This window comes from Neodiprion fabricii, chromosome 2 (assembly GCF_021155785.1).
Source record: "Neodiprion fabricii isolate iyNeoFabr1 chromosome 2, iyNeoFabr1.1, whole genome shotgun sequence".
NCBI classification, from domain to species: Eukaryota; Metazoa; Arthropoda; class Insecta; order Hymenoptera; family Diprionidae; genus Neodiprion; species Neodiprion fabricii.
In genome coordinates this window covers 848,431-866,785 of record NC_060240.1, presented here as the reverse complement: position 1 = coordinate 866,785, position 18,355 = coordinate 848,431, and the positions used below count along the sequence as shown (strand labels likewise).

The 18,355-nt window shown below is 41.7% G+C and overlaps 4 protein-coding genes across 4 annotated transcripts; 1 reads left to right on the top strand and 3 right to left on the bottom strand.

The window, feature by feature from the left end:
- The first annotated feature begins 3,131 nt into the window (after nucleotides 1–3,131).
- On the top strand, nucleotides 3,132–4,534 carry LOC124175383 (keratin, type II cytoskeletal 2 epidermal-like). The gene is made up of 3 exons (XM_046555589.1): nucleotides 3,132–3,262; nucleotides 3,351–3,418; nucleotides 3,656–4,534. Exons 1-3 carry the CDS (start codon nucleotides 3,245–3,247, stop codon nucleotides 3,975–3,977), a joined length of 408 nt encoding a protein of 135 aa, XP_046411545.1. The 5' UTR covers nucleotides 3,132–3,244; the 3' UTR covers nucleotides 3,978–4,534.
- Nucleotides 4,535–4,538: 4 nt separating this feature from the next.
- On the bottom strand, nucleotides 4,539–6,614 carry LOC124175379. Its single transcript, XM_046555584.1, has 3 exons — nucleotides 6,537–6,614; nucleotides 6,356–6,426; nucleotides 4,539–5,703 (listed from the first exon to the last, which is right to left on the bottom strand). Exons 1-3 carry the CDS (start codon nucleotides 6,537–6,539, stop codon nucleotides 5,082–5,084), a joined length of 696 nt encoding a protein of 231 aa, XP_046411540.1. The 5' UTR covers nucleotides 6,540–6,614; the 3' UTR covers nucleotides 4,539–5,081.
- Nucleotides 6,615–10,537: 3,923 nt separating this feature from the next.
- LOC124174996 lies at nucleotides 10,538–12,550 on the bottom strand. Its single transcript, XM_046554770.1, has 3 exons — nucleotides 12,384–12,550; nucleotides 11,979–12,034; nucleotides 10,538–11,889 (listed from the first exon to the last, which is right to left on the bottom strand). Exons 1-3 carry the CDS (start codon nucleotides 12,405–12,407, stop codon nucleotides 10,623–10,625), a joined length of 1,347 nt encoding a protein of 448 aa, XP_046410726.1. The 5' UTR covers nucleotides 12,408–12,550; the 3' UTR covers nucleotides 10,538–10,622.
- Nucleotides 12,551–13,789: 1,239 nt separating this feature from the next.
- On the bottom strand, nucleotides 13,790–14,586 carry LOC124174721. Its single transcript, XM_046554133.1, has 2 exons — nucleotides 14,241–14,586; nucleotides 13,790–14,156 (listed from the first exon to the last, which is right to left on the bottom strand). Exons 1-2 carry the CDS (start codon nucleotides 14,262–14,264, stop codon nucleotides 13,899–13,901), a joined length of 282 nt encoding a protein of 93 aa, XP_046410089.1. The 5' UTR covers nucleotides 14,265–14,586; the 3' UTR covers nucleotides 13,790–13,898.
- Nucleotides 14,587–18,355: the final 3,769 nt, after the last annotated feature.

Genomic DNA, 18,355 nt, shown 5'->3' with positions numbered 1-18,355 from the left:
TCAAACTTCCGCAATCTTCTGTAATAATTGAAATTTCTTGAAATCTTTTGAGACCTTTGTAATCTTGAAATTAGGTGTACATAAAATCGCTGAGTGATTTCGGTTTTTCGTAATTCCTTAAACTCGTACAGGGTATTATTAGTTATTACCTTATAAAAATTTATGAAATTTTATCCTGTCGAACGAAACATATGAATCAGTGAGACGTGCATATATTCATATATCTTTCTAATTTTGTTGTCAATAAAAAATTTCACTCGACGGTTTACAAATCGATGCAGATCGAAGGACCGCACACGTAAAACTGTTGGGTGATCGAAACTCTCCATGAATTTCTATTGAATACGAAATAAACAGCAGTCGGAGCCTCTAATACTGACCGTGAATTGAGGAACCACTAAGTCAATAAATATTTACTTGAACAATGCATGACTGAATTTGTGCGCCAATATTTATTCAATGACAAATTGCGTTTGAATAGAGACGATAAACACAGTCGTTATAGTTTACGAGTCTGTTCACTGGAGTTATTGCTGAGACTTTCACCTTCGCGTTTTAAAGTCACGCGTAAAAAATGGAGATACACGATGATACATAATAATGATGATAACGATCAAATTATGTACATTAAAATGCGATAGATGAAAAGAAATCCATAAATCGTACTTGTTAATGTTCCTCATGAAGCTATTAAGAAAGTAGTCATGGTATATGTGTAAAGTAAACAACACGCATAGCAATTTAATCTACAGTAATAAATCGCTGAAGTTTTTCCCTCTTCTCTGTCTGATACCATGTAATAAATCATATTTCATACAACGCTTCCGATTTTCACATTGAATACCTTAAGAGAAACAGATCGAGTGGTGTGAGATACAAAAGTAAGAATTAAAATGATGTTCGGATAATAAATAAAAATTGGAACAAAATTCGAGACGGTTAGAGCTGAGGAAGCTGGAGACTGTCAGTCTATGCATTTTTCTCCTTATTGATTTTTTTCCTGTCTATAGGAAGCCGATACGCCTAGTTCCATTCGCACGATCAGTTTCACATACGTAGGGTAATCGAACATTAGACGACGACATATAGGCGCCAAATTCAAGCGCAAATAACGTAAACGTAATTATTCTCTTCAGGGGATGAAAAAAAAAAAACTTGATATTTTGTCCATCATTAGTGTTTGTATTATGATTTTTGCAACTTTTGATTGCACAAACTGGGCTTTTCAGCAAACAGAATATATGGAAATAAATGAGTAACCTATTTACGTGGAGCGGTCAGTTGTCAGATACATGGGCGCCATGTTGCATATCTATGACGTAATTTTGTACACGCAGCCCATCACGACATTCGTCTCTTTATGAGCGATGCAGAACCTCGTTGCAGGTTAATATTTTTATCTGAATAGGTGTGTGAAATAGAAGGAAGAATCGGAGAGTGAAATAATAAGTTGGGATCAGGAAGACTCTAGCGCGAAATGATGGCCATTGTCAATTGTCGTAAAGTTTCTCCCCCGCAATAATTTTGGCACGAAATTTTTCACTCCGAGAAGTGAAACGGCCTTCCGCCGATAATATAATTGCATCTGAGAAAAGGCGCTAAATCTAATCTACTTCACTTTCTACCCGGCACTGCATTACGTCGAGCTAAAAGAGCAACGTTCGTCCTCCACTACGGCCGGTGTGTAGCACATTGTAGCAGGTAAAAGCGTAAATCGAGTTGAATACACAGGCATTAATTCCCCGGAGTGCGATTCGCGGAGCGAAGAAAAGTACAGGATTTCCAGGCAAGAATGTTTCAATGGTTTTCACCCGTTCGTTGCCACTGGAATGAAACGATCAAGACTGAATTTTCCCCACCTGTGGTTTCCCTCGGGAGCGAGAATCGCCGTGGAACTTTGTTGACACCCGGTACCCGTAGGATATGCGATCCACGTTGCGGTCGCTTCTGACTCGTGGTGATCCTTTAGGATTTCACCAACCGTACTCCTTCTAGGGGAAACTTCACGTGAAGGTATGTATGGGCGGAGAAAAAAAGACCAAGACCATTTTGTTTTATTTTCCTTCGGTTGTTTTGTCCGAAGAGGAGAGTACGCGATGACCGTGCTGACCAGAATCTATTTCCCTTTCCCTCCACGCAAGTATCTCGCCGTAACGGGCTGTCGAGCACTGTGTCTAGGTCGCCACAATGTTTCAGCATACGTTTCAAAAGGTTCAATGCTCCAGTTCCGGCTCTTTGGATAGATCGGTGTCTGGTCTCAATGTCAACATCGCCACTCATTGTCGCGAGTTTCATTCTTCAATCGCTCTTGACCCAATGACACGTTAATCGTAATGCTCCTGGATTTTCAAACTCTACTCTAGCATCGAGTTCTTAGCGATCGAACACCTTCATCCAAGCTGGATCGGAAGTTTGCATCCAGCTTAAGGGTGGGAGGCGGTACATCTTGGACAGTCTGAAACCATACCTATTTTTAGGTGTTATTAATTTCAATGAAAAAATTCTAAAACGTTCTTCAAACTATAAATAATAAAGCTCTGAAACTGAAATTGTTCTGACGATTTCCATTTTTTTTTTTTTTTTTTAAACTCCTAAAAATGTATGATTGTACACTGCCAAAGCTGTAACCCGCCCTCCCTTAATGTAGACGCTTCCTGCGAGACTTGAAGTAATGGGACAGCGGATGTCCTTTGAGAAATCGCTGGAAGCGAAGAGGTAATTGCGGCATCCTGAGAAGGCGAAGTGACCAATTACCCTCGGGTGTCTAACGAGTCGACGTACTTCTGTCCTTTTATTTTCACCGTCGACTGTTACTCTGCTACCGAATTAGGGGGCATCTTGATCTTGAGCTAGGATTGGTCCGGGTAACAGGCGTGCTTTCATTAACATGCCCAACTAAAAATGAAGTTTGACGATGAAAGACGCGAAGGAAATAAAAAAGAAGAAAAAGATAGTGGAACAGATTCTCGTGCAGGCGGCGTGCGATCTCCGGCATATAAAACAAACATACCAACCTGCCGGCCAATCCCTGCCCACAAGTGCACTGTACAATTGCTCTTTTTTCATTCGGAACACCTTTCACACGAGGCTTTCATGCTGACTCTTCAGTCCTTTCATTTTTATAAATCTATCATATAAAAGGAGTCCGGTTGCCGGTGTGAAGCAGATCAAAACCGAGTGGACGAGAGCTCGCAATAGTAGAGCGGTTACATTTCCTGACCGGGTCTCAACGTCAGCTCGCAAGATGACACTCCGCGTGTCTGTAAGTGTCGGGAGCCTTTTTCGCCAATCAGGCACCGCCAACGATCTTCACTCTGTTCACCATATCTCAGTATTGTTTCATTTTTCAGTTGGTCATACTCGTCGCGTCGACACTCCTGAGCCTTGCAGCCGCCGGCGGAGGCGGACACGGTGGACAGTAAGTCCCAACCCACATTGACTCCAAGTTTCCTTTCACCTTTCATTTCCTAGTCAAATATATATTTCGGCTGATACCAGAGACGCGCACGATGTTTGGTCTCTCTGCTAAGCCGAACGGTTTTTTTCCCTTCCATCAATGACCTCCATAAGAATACCCCAAGCGGACAAAGTGAAGCAAACTTATTTCTTCGAGGATTGTACGCGCCGTTGATGACCGAGAATTTTTCTATTTCAGTGATCACGTGGTTATTCACGTCCCGTATAAAATCAAGACCATTCATCATACGCACACGATAACGAAACACATCCACCACGGGGGCGGCGGCGGCGGTGGAGACAAGTACGAGGTCCTCGGATACACCGTCGGTCACCCGATCGACCTTGGGGGTCACGGAGGCGGTGGTGGCGGCCACGACTTCGGGGGCGGTGGCCATGACTTCGGGGGTGGATTCGGAGGTGGCAGTTTTGGCGGAGGTCATGACTTCGGCGGAGGCGGCGGCGGTCACGACTTTGGCGGTGGCTGGGGTGGCCAAGAAGAATACGGCGGCGGCCATTAGCCGATCGTCGTTGTTTTACGTCGTCGCGCTGCAAGTTTACCTTATCCTGGAGTACATAGAGAAGGTTCTCCATTACAACGCAGTAACCGTCAACCCTCCAGGAACTGATCCGTCGCCCCGAGAGAAAACCTCTCCAATCATTTTCTTCCCCGATATGATGTCGTTCAGGGTAGATTGCTCTACGCTTTCGGATACATCTACAGTCTGAACTACTATTAACACATCTATAACACTACATTCACCCGCACAACGTAGGTACGTTACACATGTACGATTATGGTGTCCAGTGGTCCTGGAAATGTCCTTGAATTATTCTTGTGTCCTGGAAATATTTTACTTTCAATGTTCCGGAATTTGTTACGGATTTCTTACTGGACAACATGATAATGTGAATACCATGCCTTACTTTGGTCGTAGATTTTAAGGTACCTGAATATCTAGATTAGCCACTATTTCATCAATAACTGTATAGGTCATGTTAAGTTGAATCATATTTGTTACCTGTAAATACTTTGTTACTTGTTGTTTTATATTTTTAATAAAAAAATTTTATCGAGCCACTCGTGGTACATTTGATGTAAACCAATCGTTCTTGCCGATTTCCACATATACATATACATATACAATGCCAGTTGATAGTGCGCAATTCTTTAGAAAGTATGAGTAAAAAGTCAAATATTAAAAAATTAAAAAAAAAAAAGAATGTAATTGGAGTACAGTTCCGATCAGTGTTACCAATTTATTTACAGTTTTACGATCACTTCGCAGTGACTCTCATAAACATTTACGGATCGGTAGTTCCGCAAGTTGGTATAATAGAAAGGTAATATAAAAAATGTATGTTAGGTATAAAAGAAGTACGAAACTAATTTGTCGTTAGCCTAGTTAAATAGTGTACCATAAAAAAATAAAATAAAGAAACACGAAACACTCTAGTATCATTATTTGCAGGTACGGAGAAACTTTGCGATTCGAGTTGATCTTGACGTTGAATCAATCACCGCCTGCGTCTCTTTTCTTTTGACATTAATCACTCCCGTCCTCCACTTTCGCTTGTCGAAGTAGTTCGAACGCGATTTTTCTTTATCATGAGACCACGATGGCCTAAACGTAGCCGTCGCCGTGTTCACCGGCAGCGTCGGCATCCTCCGACTCCTCGAAGATCTTGTACCCGTCATTGTGTCCGCTCTGCGCGACGTCGTCGCCCTCCTCGAACTGGTTGTCGTAGAAGTTCTTCAGCTCCTCCGAGAGCACGTGGCCTGTCTGAGTGTGCAAGCCCTTCCGGTATCCTTCCTCGTAGTCGTCCCTGTAGGGCCTTACCTCGTTGTGCGGGGCCTCTTCGACGCTTCCAAACTCCCCAAGGCCAGGGTGCATCCCGTATTGCGGTGGGTACGAGTAGCCGACGACTCCGCCGTTCTGCATTCCCGGCGTCTCTTCCCGGGGCGGGACTGGATGTCCGTGGAATTCTTCCACCTGTGGACCTGACGGGTAACCGTAGCCTTGGTCCGGCGTTTCGACGTGCTGCTGGTGCCCCTTGCCACCTCCGTGAACGTCGTACGAACTCCAGGAATTCCAATCCTCGTGGTGACCCGACTCGTGGTGGTGCGTTTCCTTCTTCTTTGGGACCATCTTTTTCTTTCCACCGCCGTGGTGCACGTGGACGAATACCGTCTTCGTGTGAATGTGGTGCTTGATGATGTCCGGTACGTGGATTTTGAAGTGCACGCTGAATGGGGAAAATTTTTACTATGTTTTACACTGTTAGTGAACTACTGTTCAATTACACAGGTCTGTAACCAAAAAATTGCATAGGTTTTTTATGCTGTTTCTTATAGATTTTCACTCACTGCAACAGGGAAGAATATTCAAAAAGTTCCATCACGTTTGGTGTTTTCTTCCACCCGTGTTTGTAGTTTCATTTAGAGTGAAACTCCCGTTTCACTCGAAATCTGGTATCCTATTCTTGATTCGAAAAATCCTATGCAAAAGCGATTTCTTACTTCCATTTAATATGTATTAGAGCGCGACTCGAGAATAAATACAAACAGGGAAACAAAAAATGAAAAGCAGCAGCGTATTCGGAGGTGTGTCAAAGAGAAGAAGAAAAGGTTTCGTAGGCTAAAAGAATGAACACGGAATGTCAAATACATTTCGTAAAGAAATCGTTTGTTTAATTTTAAAAGCAACATTATTCAGTTCATTGCAATGAAATGGCGGTGTTTTTCATTATTGTTATGGTATTTTTTATGCAAACGGAAGTCATTTTTGGATTTAGTACACTCAAGAACTTAATATTTACCAAAAACATCCCATGCAGCTAAAAAAAAAATAATATTTTTTTGGCAGACCTGTGTTATTACCGCTCGTCGAATACCTACTGGTGCTTTCCACCGCCTCCGCCAGCCAGGACTTGGCTCAGTACTGTCAGGAACACGAGCTCCGTTATCTTCTGTGATTAAATAGAGTAACGAGTGCGGTGATCATTTTGATACTGGGTAGGTATACTTAAGTTGACTAAGACTTATGGTCATGTCGCTTAAAATGCAGGCCTTACGTTACCATGTTAGTTGGACTTCCGTTGAGGAGCAGAAGAATCGAGGAAGTTGGTGAAGCTTGGATATGCGCAGGTTGCAACGACCGAGATCAGTTTGAGAAGGATCTTGTTATTCGTCTCGTTTATAAGCCGTATTTTTTAAGCGCCTCTTAAACTTTTTGCCCCGCCTTTGTTCCAGGATATAAACGATGAGAAGTCATGCCGAACGCTTTCGCCGTGGCATCTCTGGTCTTTCGATTGATCGGTCGTCACCGTTCTGATAGGCGTGAAACTTGTCCTTAGCCTTAGAAACTGAGACCTCGACAGGTAAAAACTATAAATCTATCCAAACAATGCGTTTGCGGTTATCAAATCACACCGGAAAGCATGCGTATTCAAGTTAGCTTGCAAAAGTTTGCCGTCGGGTAAAAAATTGACGAGCACGAACGACACTTCAGTTTTCCCCGAGTGTAATAAAATTCATCTAGGTAAAAGAGAAACTGATTTAATTAAGGTCATCAACTTATCAATAACGGGATGGCCAACAACAATGCTGAGTGACGTTGCATTCGAGCGTCAATCACTACTGAACTAATAACAAGTGAAAGCTTTGGATTATCAATACTTTTACAAGAGAGACCGCAATCTAAGCCATTTTCTTTGTGAAAACAGTTCCTCGCTTATCTTAAACCCCACCATCTTTCCTTTGAATTTCATTCTGTATCCCAGGTTCGTAAGGGCCACCAAGCAAACGACACCATTTAATGTTATGACTAGATTTCGAGCGCTGATCGTGAGATAGGTACGGAAGTAATCCCGGATCAATGTCCTGAAACGACCGTAACCGAAAAAGTCACTGACCCTAAACCTGATGGGAGGTTCTTCCGCATGACAATTAGTAGCCCTCTCAGCTTCTGGCCCCCCGTTTTACAGCGTATCGCAAACAATGTGAATTTTCCACCATGGAGACAAACCGAGATCATTACCATTGGCCTTGTTCCGCTTCGGGGTTCTCTTCCGCTGTGGCATCGGTACTTGACTCCACTCGTAATGGGCAAATCAAGGTAGGTATTAAACTGGATGTAAAGCAGTAAAGCATACTTTTATTGGCTTAATTATAAAACGTGCATAACAGTCACAGGGTCAGAATTACATTTTATCAAAAGGGAGAAATGAAATAACGATAATTTCATTCTTCATTGTACCTGCTATACACATGGATTATCATATTCTTAAGTTTAATAATTGCTACGTCTTATGACTTAGGCATTTGGATCGTCTTAACGTATTCGAAAGGTATCTACTTTATGGTATCGGTTGAGTTGCGTTGGATCGAGTTATCGATAGTACTCAAAGTTTTCACCCTCCTGTTCGTGCTCATGCTCGTGACTGTGACTGTGGCCGTGGCTGTGACCTTTGCTTTTATGGTAATGGGGGATGATTTTGTAGATGGTGTGTGTGTGCTTCACGTTCTTCACTCGGTAAGGTACGTTGATGATCACTTTCTTCCTGAAAGTCAATTCACGATCACAATTATTTCGAGTCGACGAAAATACTCGAAACTAAAAATCGTTCTAGAAAAAGATTCTTACGCTTCAGTGGAAATATCGATGAAACTCACGCTCAGCAGTAGCACCAATTGCAAGACGTACTGTGGAAGAAATAGGACGACGTCAAAACTGAATTCAAAGGGCCCCGCAGAATCATTATGGAAATTGGTTCTGGATTTACAGTATGTTATAGTACATGTCATCCCGGTGAAATGTTTTCACGGACACAAGTCTCAAAAGTCATTTGTTTCCGAGATACAGGCTTCACAAGGGGGCATATAGATTTTTTGATATCCATGGATTACGCGAGTTTTACCAAATACAAAGCTTCAAGGGGAGACTTGAAATAAAATATATCACTCAAAAATTATACGCAGTCGATTCGCAGAGACTCCGCATACGAGTGAAAAACAGGACAAGTCGATTATTACAAGAGTCGGAGAGTCTGGTTCCTCAGGCGAAATTCGACGTTGCACCTCCTTTCGGTAAACCGGCGAGTTCGTGGACGGAATCAATGCGTCGATGGAATCAATCACAGTCTCCTGCCTCTCTTTGAGAATTAACCGCGCAGTTTTCTAAGTGATTTGTTTGATTTCAACTCCCCTTGAAACTTCGTAATTCATGGAAAATCACGATATCCATAGATATAAAAAAATGTGGACACCTTCTTCCGAAGCTTGTAGCTTCGAAACTTCTGCTCTCCGGGACTTGTGTCCGTGAAAACTTTTGATAGGGAGGATATGTTCTATAATATACTGAAAATCCAGCCAATTTGGTCGGGAGCCAATTTCCATATGGATTCTGCGGGGTCCTTTACCGCTGGGAGTATAATTTTGTGCCTCGAAAATTGTTCAACCGTCAAGTTCCGATTTCACGACACTTGTATGCATGGTATGCCCTACACGTAGTAGACATGCAAGAATGTTCCACGACTTACCAAGACCTTGCGATTCATTGTGGCAGTAAAAGTGCGCTAATACGTTTATGCTCGTTGCGGAATAACTGCGCAAACTGCCAACGGGAAAGTGAGTAAATTGAGTAAGACGTCGGATCGGAGTGTTACTGGAAAAATTGCGGTATCTTCTTGCATTATATACGTCTCTCTGGCTAGCCAGGCAGATCTTTCTTTGCGGTTTAATATGCGTTCGATGCCCCGCCCAAGCCGTTTGCCGTAGCCTCCAAGCCCAGTGCAGATGATTGGAAAATAACGCAACGAAAAGTCACGCAAGAAGAAACACGATGCGTATGCTAAGTAACGAATGCACAGGGCAGAAAGACGAAAGATCAATTGATAACGCGGCTTACTCGTGGAACGGTGGTAAACCCACCTTCGAAGTTGATTCAAACTGTCGAAGTTGATTTAATTACTCTTATCAGAAATCGCTTCAAGCTTTGCTGACCAGCAGAAACTAACAAGGAAGGTATCCCAGGACGATCTCTCCGATTTGATTTCTTTTGTAACATGTTATAGTAGACTAAAAACTAAGCGACACGTATTCTTTTTCATCCGTCATTAAACACTTTAAGGGGGTGGAACCGCCTTTCAAAGCATTAAGTAATTTTTTTTTTCTAATTGAGAAAATTAAATATTTCATATCTCATCATGAGAACTTTTCCAGTTAAACTGGTTGAAAAATGTTATGTTCTTGTGGGTGAAACTGCCAAATCGATCCTTGACATGCCTTACTTTGGAGGGTGGCTTCACCCCTCTTAAAGTGTTTAATGGCGGATGAAAAAAAATACGTGTCGCTTAGTTTTTAGTCTACTATAACTTATTACAAAATAAATCATACCGGAGAGATCGGTCTGGGATACCTTCCTTGTTGTAAGAGCAAAGGAAAGCGCCATTGACAGTGACCGTTACGATTGCCCGAGATCGTTTTATGTCTGGTCATGCTTATCGGCGATTACCGGTGAAATCTGCAGCTGCAGTCGCATGGCGTGGAAAGCATGATTGCGAGGAGGGGCCATTCGCTTACTTACATGTCAGTACAATAAACGTTTGACAAACCGCAGCGCGATGATCATTATTGCGTGATTCGAGGCTAGCTTTGTTGGATTGCCTGTTAAGTCCACAAGATTGTGACAGCCACTCGTTTTCTGCCACTTTATCGAGCGTTGCCCCATAGAAAAGCCGGCGAGGAAGGATCGAAAGTGAAACTCCTCGTTTCGATCACATCGACGCAACTCTATAACGAGATCGGCGACACGACTCAGAAGCTCGATCGTTGCTCGAGGCGCGATTTTCTAACGATGAAAGGGAAACTGATGTTTGCCTAACACGCTTGAGATACGGAATGGTAAACATATAATTGCGAAATTGTCTGTTGAAAGGAAGATTGGTGAATTATCTTGAAACTGTTTATTATCCACAAATTCTTGCTGTTACCTATAACAGTAATACCAAAACTATGTATAACAGTAAATTCACGGTGAAGTCATTCACTCATCATGAATATAATAATTTATTTGCTCTTTCAATCGTCAGTACATCAATCGATATATCATAATCACGTACATGTACAGAGTTTATTTTCAATGTCAGCGAATAGAAGTTCCCAGCTATTTCAGGCCTCTCCATTCTTCCTCGTTCGGTACCGCCGCCATCATGAAATGATCTTCCGCAGTGTCCGCGATCCTGAGCATTGAAATCGGTGACGAAACGTGACGATCAAAAACAAAATGACGTGATGGAATCTTGTCCATGAAGACAGGTTCGATAAATCTTCGACGAATCTTCGTTTCTTCTTCACGATTCATCGAAAGGTTAACCGATCGTTGTTTCACTTCACCGGAAGCAGAATTATCACGAAGCTGCACAGACGTGTGATTCGCTGAATCAGACTGTTTTCCGCCATCCGCGACTCCCGTGTTGACTGGGGAAGCCATGACTTCGCATCCATCGCCAGCGACTTCTTTTGGTTTCCCAAAAGACAGAGGAGGGTAAATCGGTAGATCAATCAGATTCTCCACCGGCCATCGAGCGACCGGAAGCTTGTGATGATTTGGCGCGACGAGGTGCTCCGCAGGACGAATATCGAACTCTGTCGGCCGAATGTTTTTAAGACTCTGGATGTTGTGTTTAGGAACCATAGGGTGGTTTTCATTCCTGACGAAATAGGGAGACTCGACCTTGAAAGTAGGTGTATTGCCGTGACGACCACGAGAATGGTCCAAGAGCGGTCTTCCGTTGAAGGCCATTGAGCTGGAGACCATCGGTCTTCTCGGTCGAATGGTAGCAAAGGTCGAAAATTTTTGAAATTGCGCTTTCTCAGGATAAGAGAACGACGGTTCCAGATTACGAGGATCTTCGAAGTTCGTGCTGTCCTGAATTTCGTTCAAGATTTCCGTGGTTTTCCTTGCGATAAGGAGGTGCACCGTCACGTGATCTGCACCTTCGTTGTCCGACGGCTCCAACAAGCGGACGTAAACTTCTTCACCAATCCCTAACAGTTTGAGGGGACCGATCAATGGTCCCAATGATTCGTGGCGTTTACCAAACGTGTGGCTCAACAATCCTTTCGTTGGTGCCAGGTGGAAGGCTGGCTCCAGAAGTACAGCGTTAAACTTATTGGGTCCGCGGACGAGTGATCTACGGACGTGTTCGGATTTCCCGACGAAAGATCGTTTTGGTGTCTGAGAGGATCCGCCACTTAGGGCGAAAGGCCTTCCTTGTCTCAAGGTACCAGGAATCCTCGGATTTCGTGAACTCCTCGTAGCTCTGAATGTCCTTGGATGCCTTTGCAAATTCATCGGATTTCCATCTCTCGGAACGAAGATCCGCCCTTCGTCACGCTCTGTTTGAGTTCCATCCGATACCTCAGTCAGTCTACGATGAATCGTGAAAATTATAGCAACAGCTACAAGCGTAAAGTGTCAAGGATCGTCTCGTGACAGTTTAAGGTTTCGGGCATTTACCTTGTCGGTCTATTTCTTTCCGCCATTACCAAGTACAGGAGGAAGGCAGCCGTGAACTGTAATTTGTAAAGCAATTCATTGCACTCCTTAAGCATCACGCAACTAATAATTGAATTTGTGGAAGATACTATCTATATTGAATTTTCACTAAAAAGTTCCCTACACATGCTTAATTGGGTGATTTATTCTATAACTTTTTTTTAAGGTGCCACTCGAAAAATTTGTGACAAAAGCTGATAAAAAAAAAAATACTCGTAAAACCTGAAGGAGGTATATTTAGATGTTGCTACCAATTATCGTACCATTTTTTATTTATTTTTATGCATACACCTTACGGTAGAGTGGCACTTGGCAAAATTTATCAATTACGGAAAATCAGACGATTCAAGCTTGCGAAATTCTCACCGTTGGGATTAAGATGATCTTCATGACACCTTGCTATCCTAGACGCTACGTATTTAGGTACGTCACTCGCGAATGATCTGGCAAACGGAACTATCGCGGGATTTGATTTTGCTCCGTGTATTTAAAGGCTTCAATTGAACTTGATCTGTTGACTGGATATGCAGGACTCGCCTCGAGACAAATCTGGTTTCCCGTTTCCTCTGAAAACTTGTTAGAACGCTGTTCCTCCCGACGACTTCGCTAGCGTAGAACGTGATCTCAGTAGCATGCCTGACATGTATGTACTCGTATGTGCATACACGCTTCTTACCGCCTAACAAGGGACGAGGTGAAAAACTGTCGCACGCATCATCGGGAGCTAAGCTACTTGTGGAGAGCGGAAGTAGCGACTATATCTATAAGTGTTGGAGTCCAGGGTACGTGCGAGACTTGTTAAATTGATGTCTAATGAAGACATCTGATGAGGTATCGAAGAGCTCGGGATGCAATCCCGTAGTCCCGTCAGAGGAGTTAGTCACTCGAGGAATATGGTGTACAATTTTCCGGAAATCTTGTGAAATCACTTGAAATCTTTGAAATCTGTAAGTAAATCTGTAGTCTTCAAAATCTCATGAAATTTTCTGAAATCTGTTGAAACTTTTTGAGATCTATTGTAATCTTCTGAATTCTTGGAAATCTTATGATATCGCTTGAAATCTTTGCCATCTTCTGAAATCTCTGAATTTTTCCATAGAAAAAATCCTTTGAAATGCCACAAAGTCACTTGTAATGTTTTGACATCCTTTGAAATCGTTCGCAATCATTTGAATTCCTTAAAATCTTTTGAAATCTTTGTAATTTTGAAATAAAGTGTACATTAAATCGATAGATGATTAACCCGTCGGCCCTGTCTATAAATTTTCATTCTAGGGCCAATATTGCATTAATTTTTATTCCAATTCATTAGTATGATCAAATATAGAACTGTTTTATAATGAGGAGATTCGAATTGGATTTATCTCACCCGACTATAATTATGTTTGTTTAACAGTTGATGGAGTTCGCTTACCGTAAAACAGGCAAAACAAGTCGCTACTGATTGTAAGTCCGCTGCAGACAATGGTGGAACAATTGCCATAGAGTACATACGCTGTAATTACATGGTAGAAAGAGTCGGTTAATCTCTCGGCAGTAATGACGACGTAGATTAGAAAATGCAAGTATTCCCGCTCACATCCGAGCTGCTATAAAAGGAATCGGAAAAAGAGAAGTTCATCGACCGGATGAAAGTTGAAGTTTCCATTTCTCCTCAGATTGTACGAGATGCTCGTCTCGATCCTAGGATCAGTCTATTTTCGATCAGACTGGTTGTAGATTGGTTATTGATTGTATGGAGGGAGTATTAAATACGGAGTGTGGGATTACAACGATTGGTCAAATTTTTTGGTGCCTGGGTGTGTATGAACGTATGTGTATCTTTCGTTTCTTACATTGCGAGTAACATGTTTATAAGAGAACTAATATTTATCATTTAAATTAGTCAAAATTGAACCGCCGCTTTCCGTCGAACCTGAAGCCGTACGCTGCTCCGTTTTGGACACCAACAAGAGCCGGGTTTCGGTACTGATTGAATGAACCGTGAAGATGAGGCGGCCTCGCAGCTCCTTGTTCCTCGTTCTGGGTTCCTCTGAGGTAGAAAGCCTCAAACTGACCTTCTGGGAGCAAAATGTCTTTCAACGAATCGTCCTGAGGATCATAGGCAGAGACCATCGCCGTGAAGAGCAACATAACCATCTGCGATTATTCAAATCTTGAGCAAACTCGTGAATAAAATCATTCTTAGTGGAATGTACCGTTAAACGTTACTGTGATACCTACATTAAATGATACGTGATTGATCATGGTTGAGCTGCCCAAAGGAAGACACTGGAGTATACGTGAAACTCGGTAAAAGACTATACGATATGTAACCTAACACATTCACTAAACAATTACAAAACAATCAAACACAATGCACGATGATATTTTGACGAACAGGATATTCACGGTAAACTGGTGAGGTTATAAGTTGCAAGGCCAGCTTTGGGCTCAGCTGCTGAGCGTAAAAATTCAATCGTTACGTATCAAGCAGGTTCACTTGCGAAGGCAGTTAAAGTCGCCGAACGATCGAGGAAAAGTGAAAGCTGATACCGCCTGCCGGCCTGCCCACTTCTCTGGCTACCTCGTGCTGAAAACTATCAGATGTGAAGGGGAGTACACATTCCCGCAATCGCTTGTTCTCAATATAGAGCAGCGATGGAGAGGTAGGGCATTCGTTCAAACCCAGTTTGACGATCAAGTGCAGCGGAGTGAAAGAATGCCATAAATGATTGCAGAACTGTAAAAAACACTTTGAATAAAAATAGAGGATGGAATGGAAGTGAGAAAAGTGATCACATATTGAAAAATTATTTCATTCAGCAGGAAATGCGTCCGGTTTTCACTGTATAATACTTTCGCTTCTTGGCACTCATGATGTACATACATATCGCACTGATCAACAAGCAGAAGTATTAGACATCATCTCGATAGAAAGATGTTGAGAATCGCAGATGGACAAGTTTATTGGATCATGAGAAATCCTCGGTTTTTCTCGGTAAACGTAGAGAAAAATATGGTTTTCTGGTTAATATTGGGAGAATGAAGCATCGTACGTTTATGGCAGATGGTCTTTGAGTTCATGAAGAACCAGCTACTAAGATTGGTTCTGGGAATCGATTTTATTTAAACAAAAGTTCGTAATATCCAAACATTGATGAAAACGTTGGACAAATCCACTTTGCATTTTTTACTATTCATCACTTTTGGTGATGTCTGAAAAGTATTCGTTTCAGTCGAAAGTCGCTTTTTCTAGGTTCAATCGAATTTTTACGTTTTTGAACCTCTAGAATTCAACAAAGAGGTTTTGAGAAAAATGTCGGTCTAAATATCTGTATGTCAAACGTTTTGTCCCTGACATTTGATATGATACACCATATACTAGTTCCTCTGCTGTTGGACCTACGCTCTTTTTGGTGCATTTGATGCGTTCCTGAGGCTCCACTTAGTCAAGAAATGGTCGTACAAATCAATTCTGAGACGAAAAATTTTTTTCCCCAAAAAAAAGTAAGGCGTTGCATTTTTGGCGAAAATTTTCGCGATTCTGAAAAGTGTTGGAATGAATTCTTTCATGCACTATTTCGTAATTTTGCGAGATAAATCGATTGGGCGCAGTCCCAATACGCTGCGATCAACGCATCGAAAGTTACAGCCGAAAAATGAAAGATTTCCTTCGTAATTTCTGTCCTGTTGATCCCACGCTCTTTTCGCTGCGTTTTCTGAGTTCCTGGGGATCCAATTAGTCAGAAATGGGTCATACAAATCGAATCTGAGACCAAAAAATTTTTGGTCGAAAAATGAAGAAAAAAGTAAGGCTAACCCCTTTGCATTTTTGGCGAAAATTTTCGTGATTTTGAAAAGCGCTGGAATAAAATCTCCCTGGCACTATTCCGACGTAATTTTGCGAGAAGAACCGATTGGGAGCAGTCCGAACACGCTGCGAGCAACGGATCAAAAGTTACAGCCAAAAAACCAGAAGCTGTGTTTTTGACATTTTTCAGCTGGTGATCTTTTCGTCGTAAGTTCTGTGCCGTTGGTCTTACGCTCTTTTCGCTGCACTTTCTGAGTTCCTGGGGGTCCAATTAGTCAGAAAAGGATCATACAAATCGAATCGGAGACCAAAAATTTTTTGATCGAAAAATGAAAAAAACTAAGGCTAACCCCTTTGCATTTTTGGCGAAAATTTTCGCGATTCTGAAATTGCCGGAATAAATTCATTATCGGACTATTCCGACGTAATTTTGCGAGAGAAATCGATTGGGCATAGTCCCAATCGGCTGCGATCAACGGAACAAAAGTTACAGCCAAAAAACGAGAACCTGTGTTTTTGACATTTTTCAGCTGATCTTTTCGTCGTCATTTCTCTTCTGTTGATCTCACGCTCTTTTCGCTGCGTTTTCTGAGCTCCTGGGGGTCCAATTAGTCGGAAAATGGTCGTACAAATCGCATCTGAGACAAAAAGTTTTCGGCTCCAAAAATGAAGAAAAAAGTAAGGCTAACCCCTTTGCATTTTTTGGCCAAAATTCACGCGATTTTGAAAAGTGCTGGAATAAATTCTTTCATGCACTATTCCGACGTAATTTTGCCACAGGAATCGATTGGGCGCAGTCCCAACTCGCTACGAATAACGGATCAGAAGGAACGGCCGAAATACGTGAAATTGGCATCAGGGTATTGCAGAGGTGGGAAAGAGAAATTACAAATTCGTAGCTACAGAAGTACAGTGTCAGTTCAGTATCAGTTTATTCAATAATCTTTTATTTCGTTACAAATGTTCGGGTGTCAGTGTATACTGAAGGAGAATATTCAAAATGTTGTATAAACTAGGTATTATATAGTCTGTAAGTATAGTATATGTATCGGCCTGCGTACAGGTGCAAACGCACTTCTGCAGAATACGATATATTATGTATGATATTACATTGTTACTATTATCTATGTATTCTGGAATAAAATAAATAAATATCACCGTTTTTCCTCAGTTGTTAATCCTACGAAGTTTTTGTTCAAAATCAAAAGATTTACTTCTTTTGAGATAGACCAAAAGATACGATTCATATTGGCATTCGTTTTATACATTTGGTCATGGATTTGAAAATAAATCCACACCGTTGATAACTTCTTAATTGTTAATTAAAATATCTGGTTTTTGTATTAAACAACTCAATTAGGTATTTGAAATTGGTTTTGCTGCTGATTCTATTCTTTCCGATCGGCATCCACCCATTTTCAGTGAAATGCATTTTGTGTATGCGCCTACTGCGTTGTTGATAGGCCACCCAACATACGTACTGGCATATCTGATGGCCTGAGAACCATGTAACAGGGGCTCTGGTACACGGTATACCGGATCAGTTTTACCCACTCCAATTTGTTCGACTAAGATTAGCCTATAGAAATCATTGATAATTTTTAATTGTCAATCAAAATAAGTGGTCAAAGTATTAAACAACTCAATCAATTATTTTCAATTGGTTTTCCTTCTGTTTGTATTCTTTCCGATCAGAGTATCCATTAGTTTCAACCCAAATGAATCGACTGATGCGCCTAACGCACTGTGGAAAGGCCACCCAACTTACGTACTAGTATATTGGATAGCCGAGAGCCTTCTAACAGGGGCCCGGCATATTATACCGGATCAGGTTCACCCGCTCCAGGTTGTTCTACTAACAGGATTAGCACCTGCTAACCATCTGTACCTGCTACTGCATTGGTTCCACTTGTCAGCGCACCTGTCAAGTAGTACAAATTCCAAGAATGCACCTAGCGGCGACGACCGTATCAAGTTCATTCATCTGCCATTTAAGTAATTCAGTTGACGGCAGACAGAAGAAAATCAACGGTAAGCAGCAGGGACAATGAAGTTTGAATTTGCGGCCGATCATCGATAGGTTATGAACTGTTGGTTTACGAGTTTACTATTACGGCAGAGGTCAGCATAGGTTATGTCATCTTATGTTAAAATAGGTTACGCGAATAACAAAATTAAAAATTGAATTGCAATACCTAGTCCATCCTATTTCCCCTCTAATAAAAATACGATTGTAATAATATAATAAATAGATGATAACAAACAAAAAATTCGCAAGTCTGATGATAAAAATAAAAAAGTTACTTTCTCATTTTGACGTGTTTTTCTTCTTATCACTTAAGTGTGATTGTTTCAAAACTAGCATCTCACATGTACGATTCACCTCTTCTTCCAACGGTTTGTAATTACTTTATGCCAGTCGAGGAACTGTAGTAAATAACTTTACAGACACAAATTGTTTGTTAGAATATGGGTCTGTTGCTAATATCGTGTGGCAAAAGCAGCATGCGTGCTGAGATTTACCACGAAGGTTCAAAATTGCACT

Bases quoted from the DNA above. Each gene is read 5' to 3' on its own strand.
- LOC124175383 (XM_046555589.1), top strand. The intron at 3,419-3,655 runs GTAAGTCCCAAC...TTTCTATTTCAG, and splicing joins GGAGGCGGACACGGTGGACA to TGATCACGTGGTTATTCACG.
- LOC124175379 (XM_046555584.1), bottom strand. The intron at 5,704-6,355 runs GTAGGTATTCGA...TTCCCCATTCAG, and splicing joins GGAGGCGGTGGAAAGCACCA to CGTGCACTTCAAAATCCACG.
- LOC124174996 (XM_046554770.1), bottom strand. From the start codon at position 12,407: ATGAAGATCATCTTAATCCCAACG. The intron at 12,035-12,383 runs GTGAGAATTTCG...TACAAATTACAG, and splicing joins AGATCATCTTAATCCCAACG to TTCACGGCTGCCTTCCTCCT. The intron at 11,890-11,978 runs GTAAATGCCCGA...GATTCATCGTAG, and splicing joins GAAAGAAATAGACCGACAAG to ACTGACTGAGGTATCGGATG.
- LOC124174721 (XM_046554133.1), bottom strand. From the start codon at position 14,264: ATGATCAATCACGTATCATTTAAT. The intron at 14,157-14,240 runs GTAGGTATCACA...GAATAATCGCAG, and splicing joins TCAATCACGTATCATTTAAT to ATGGTTATGTTGCTCTTCAC.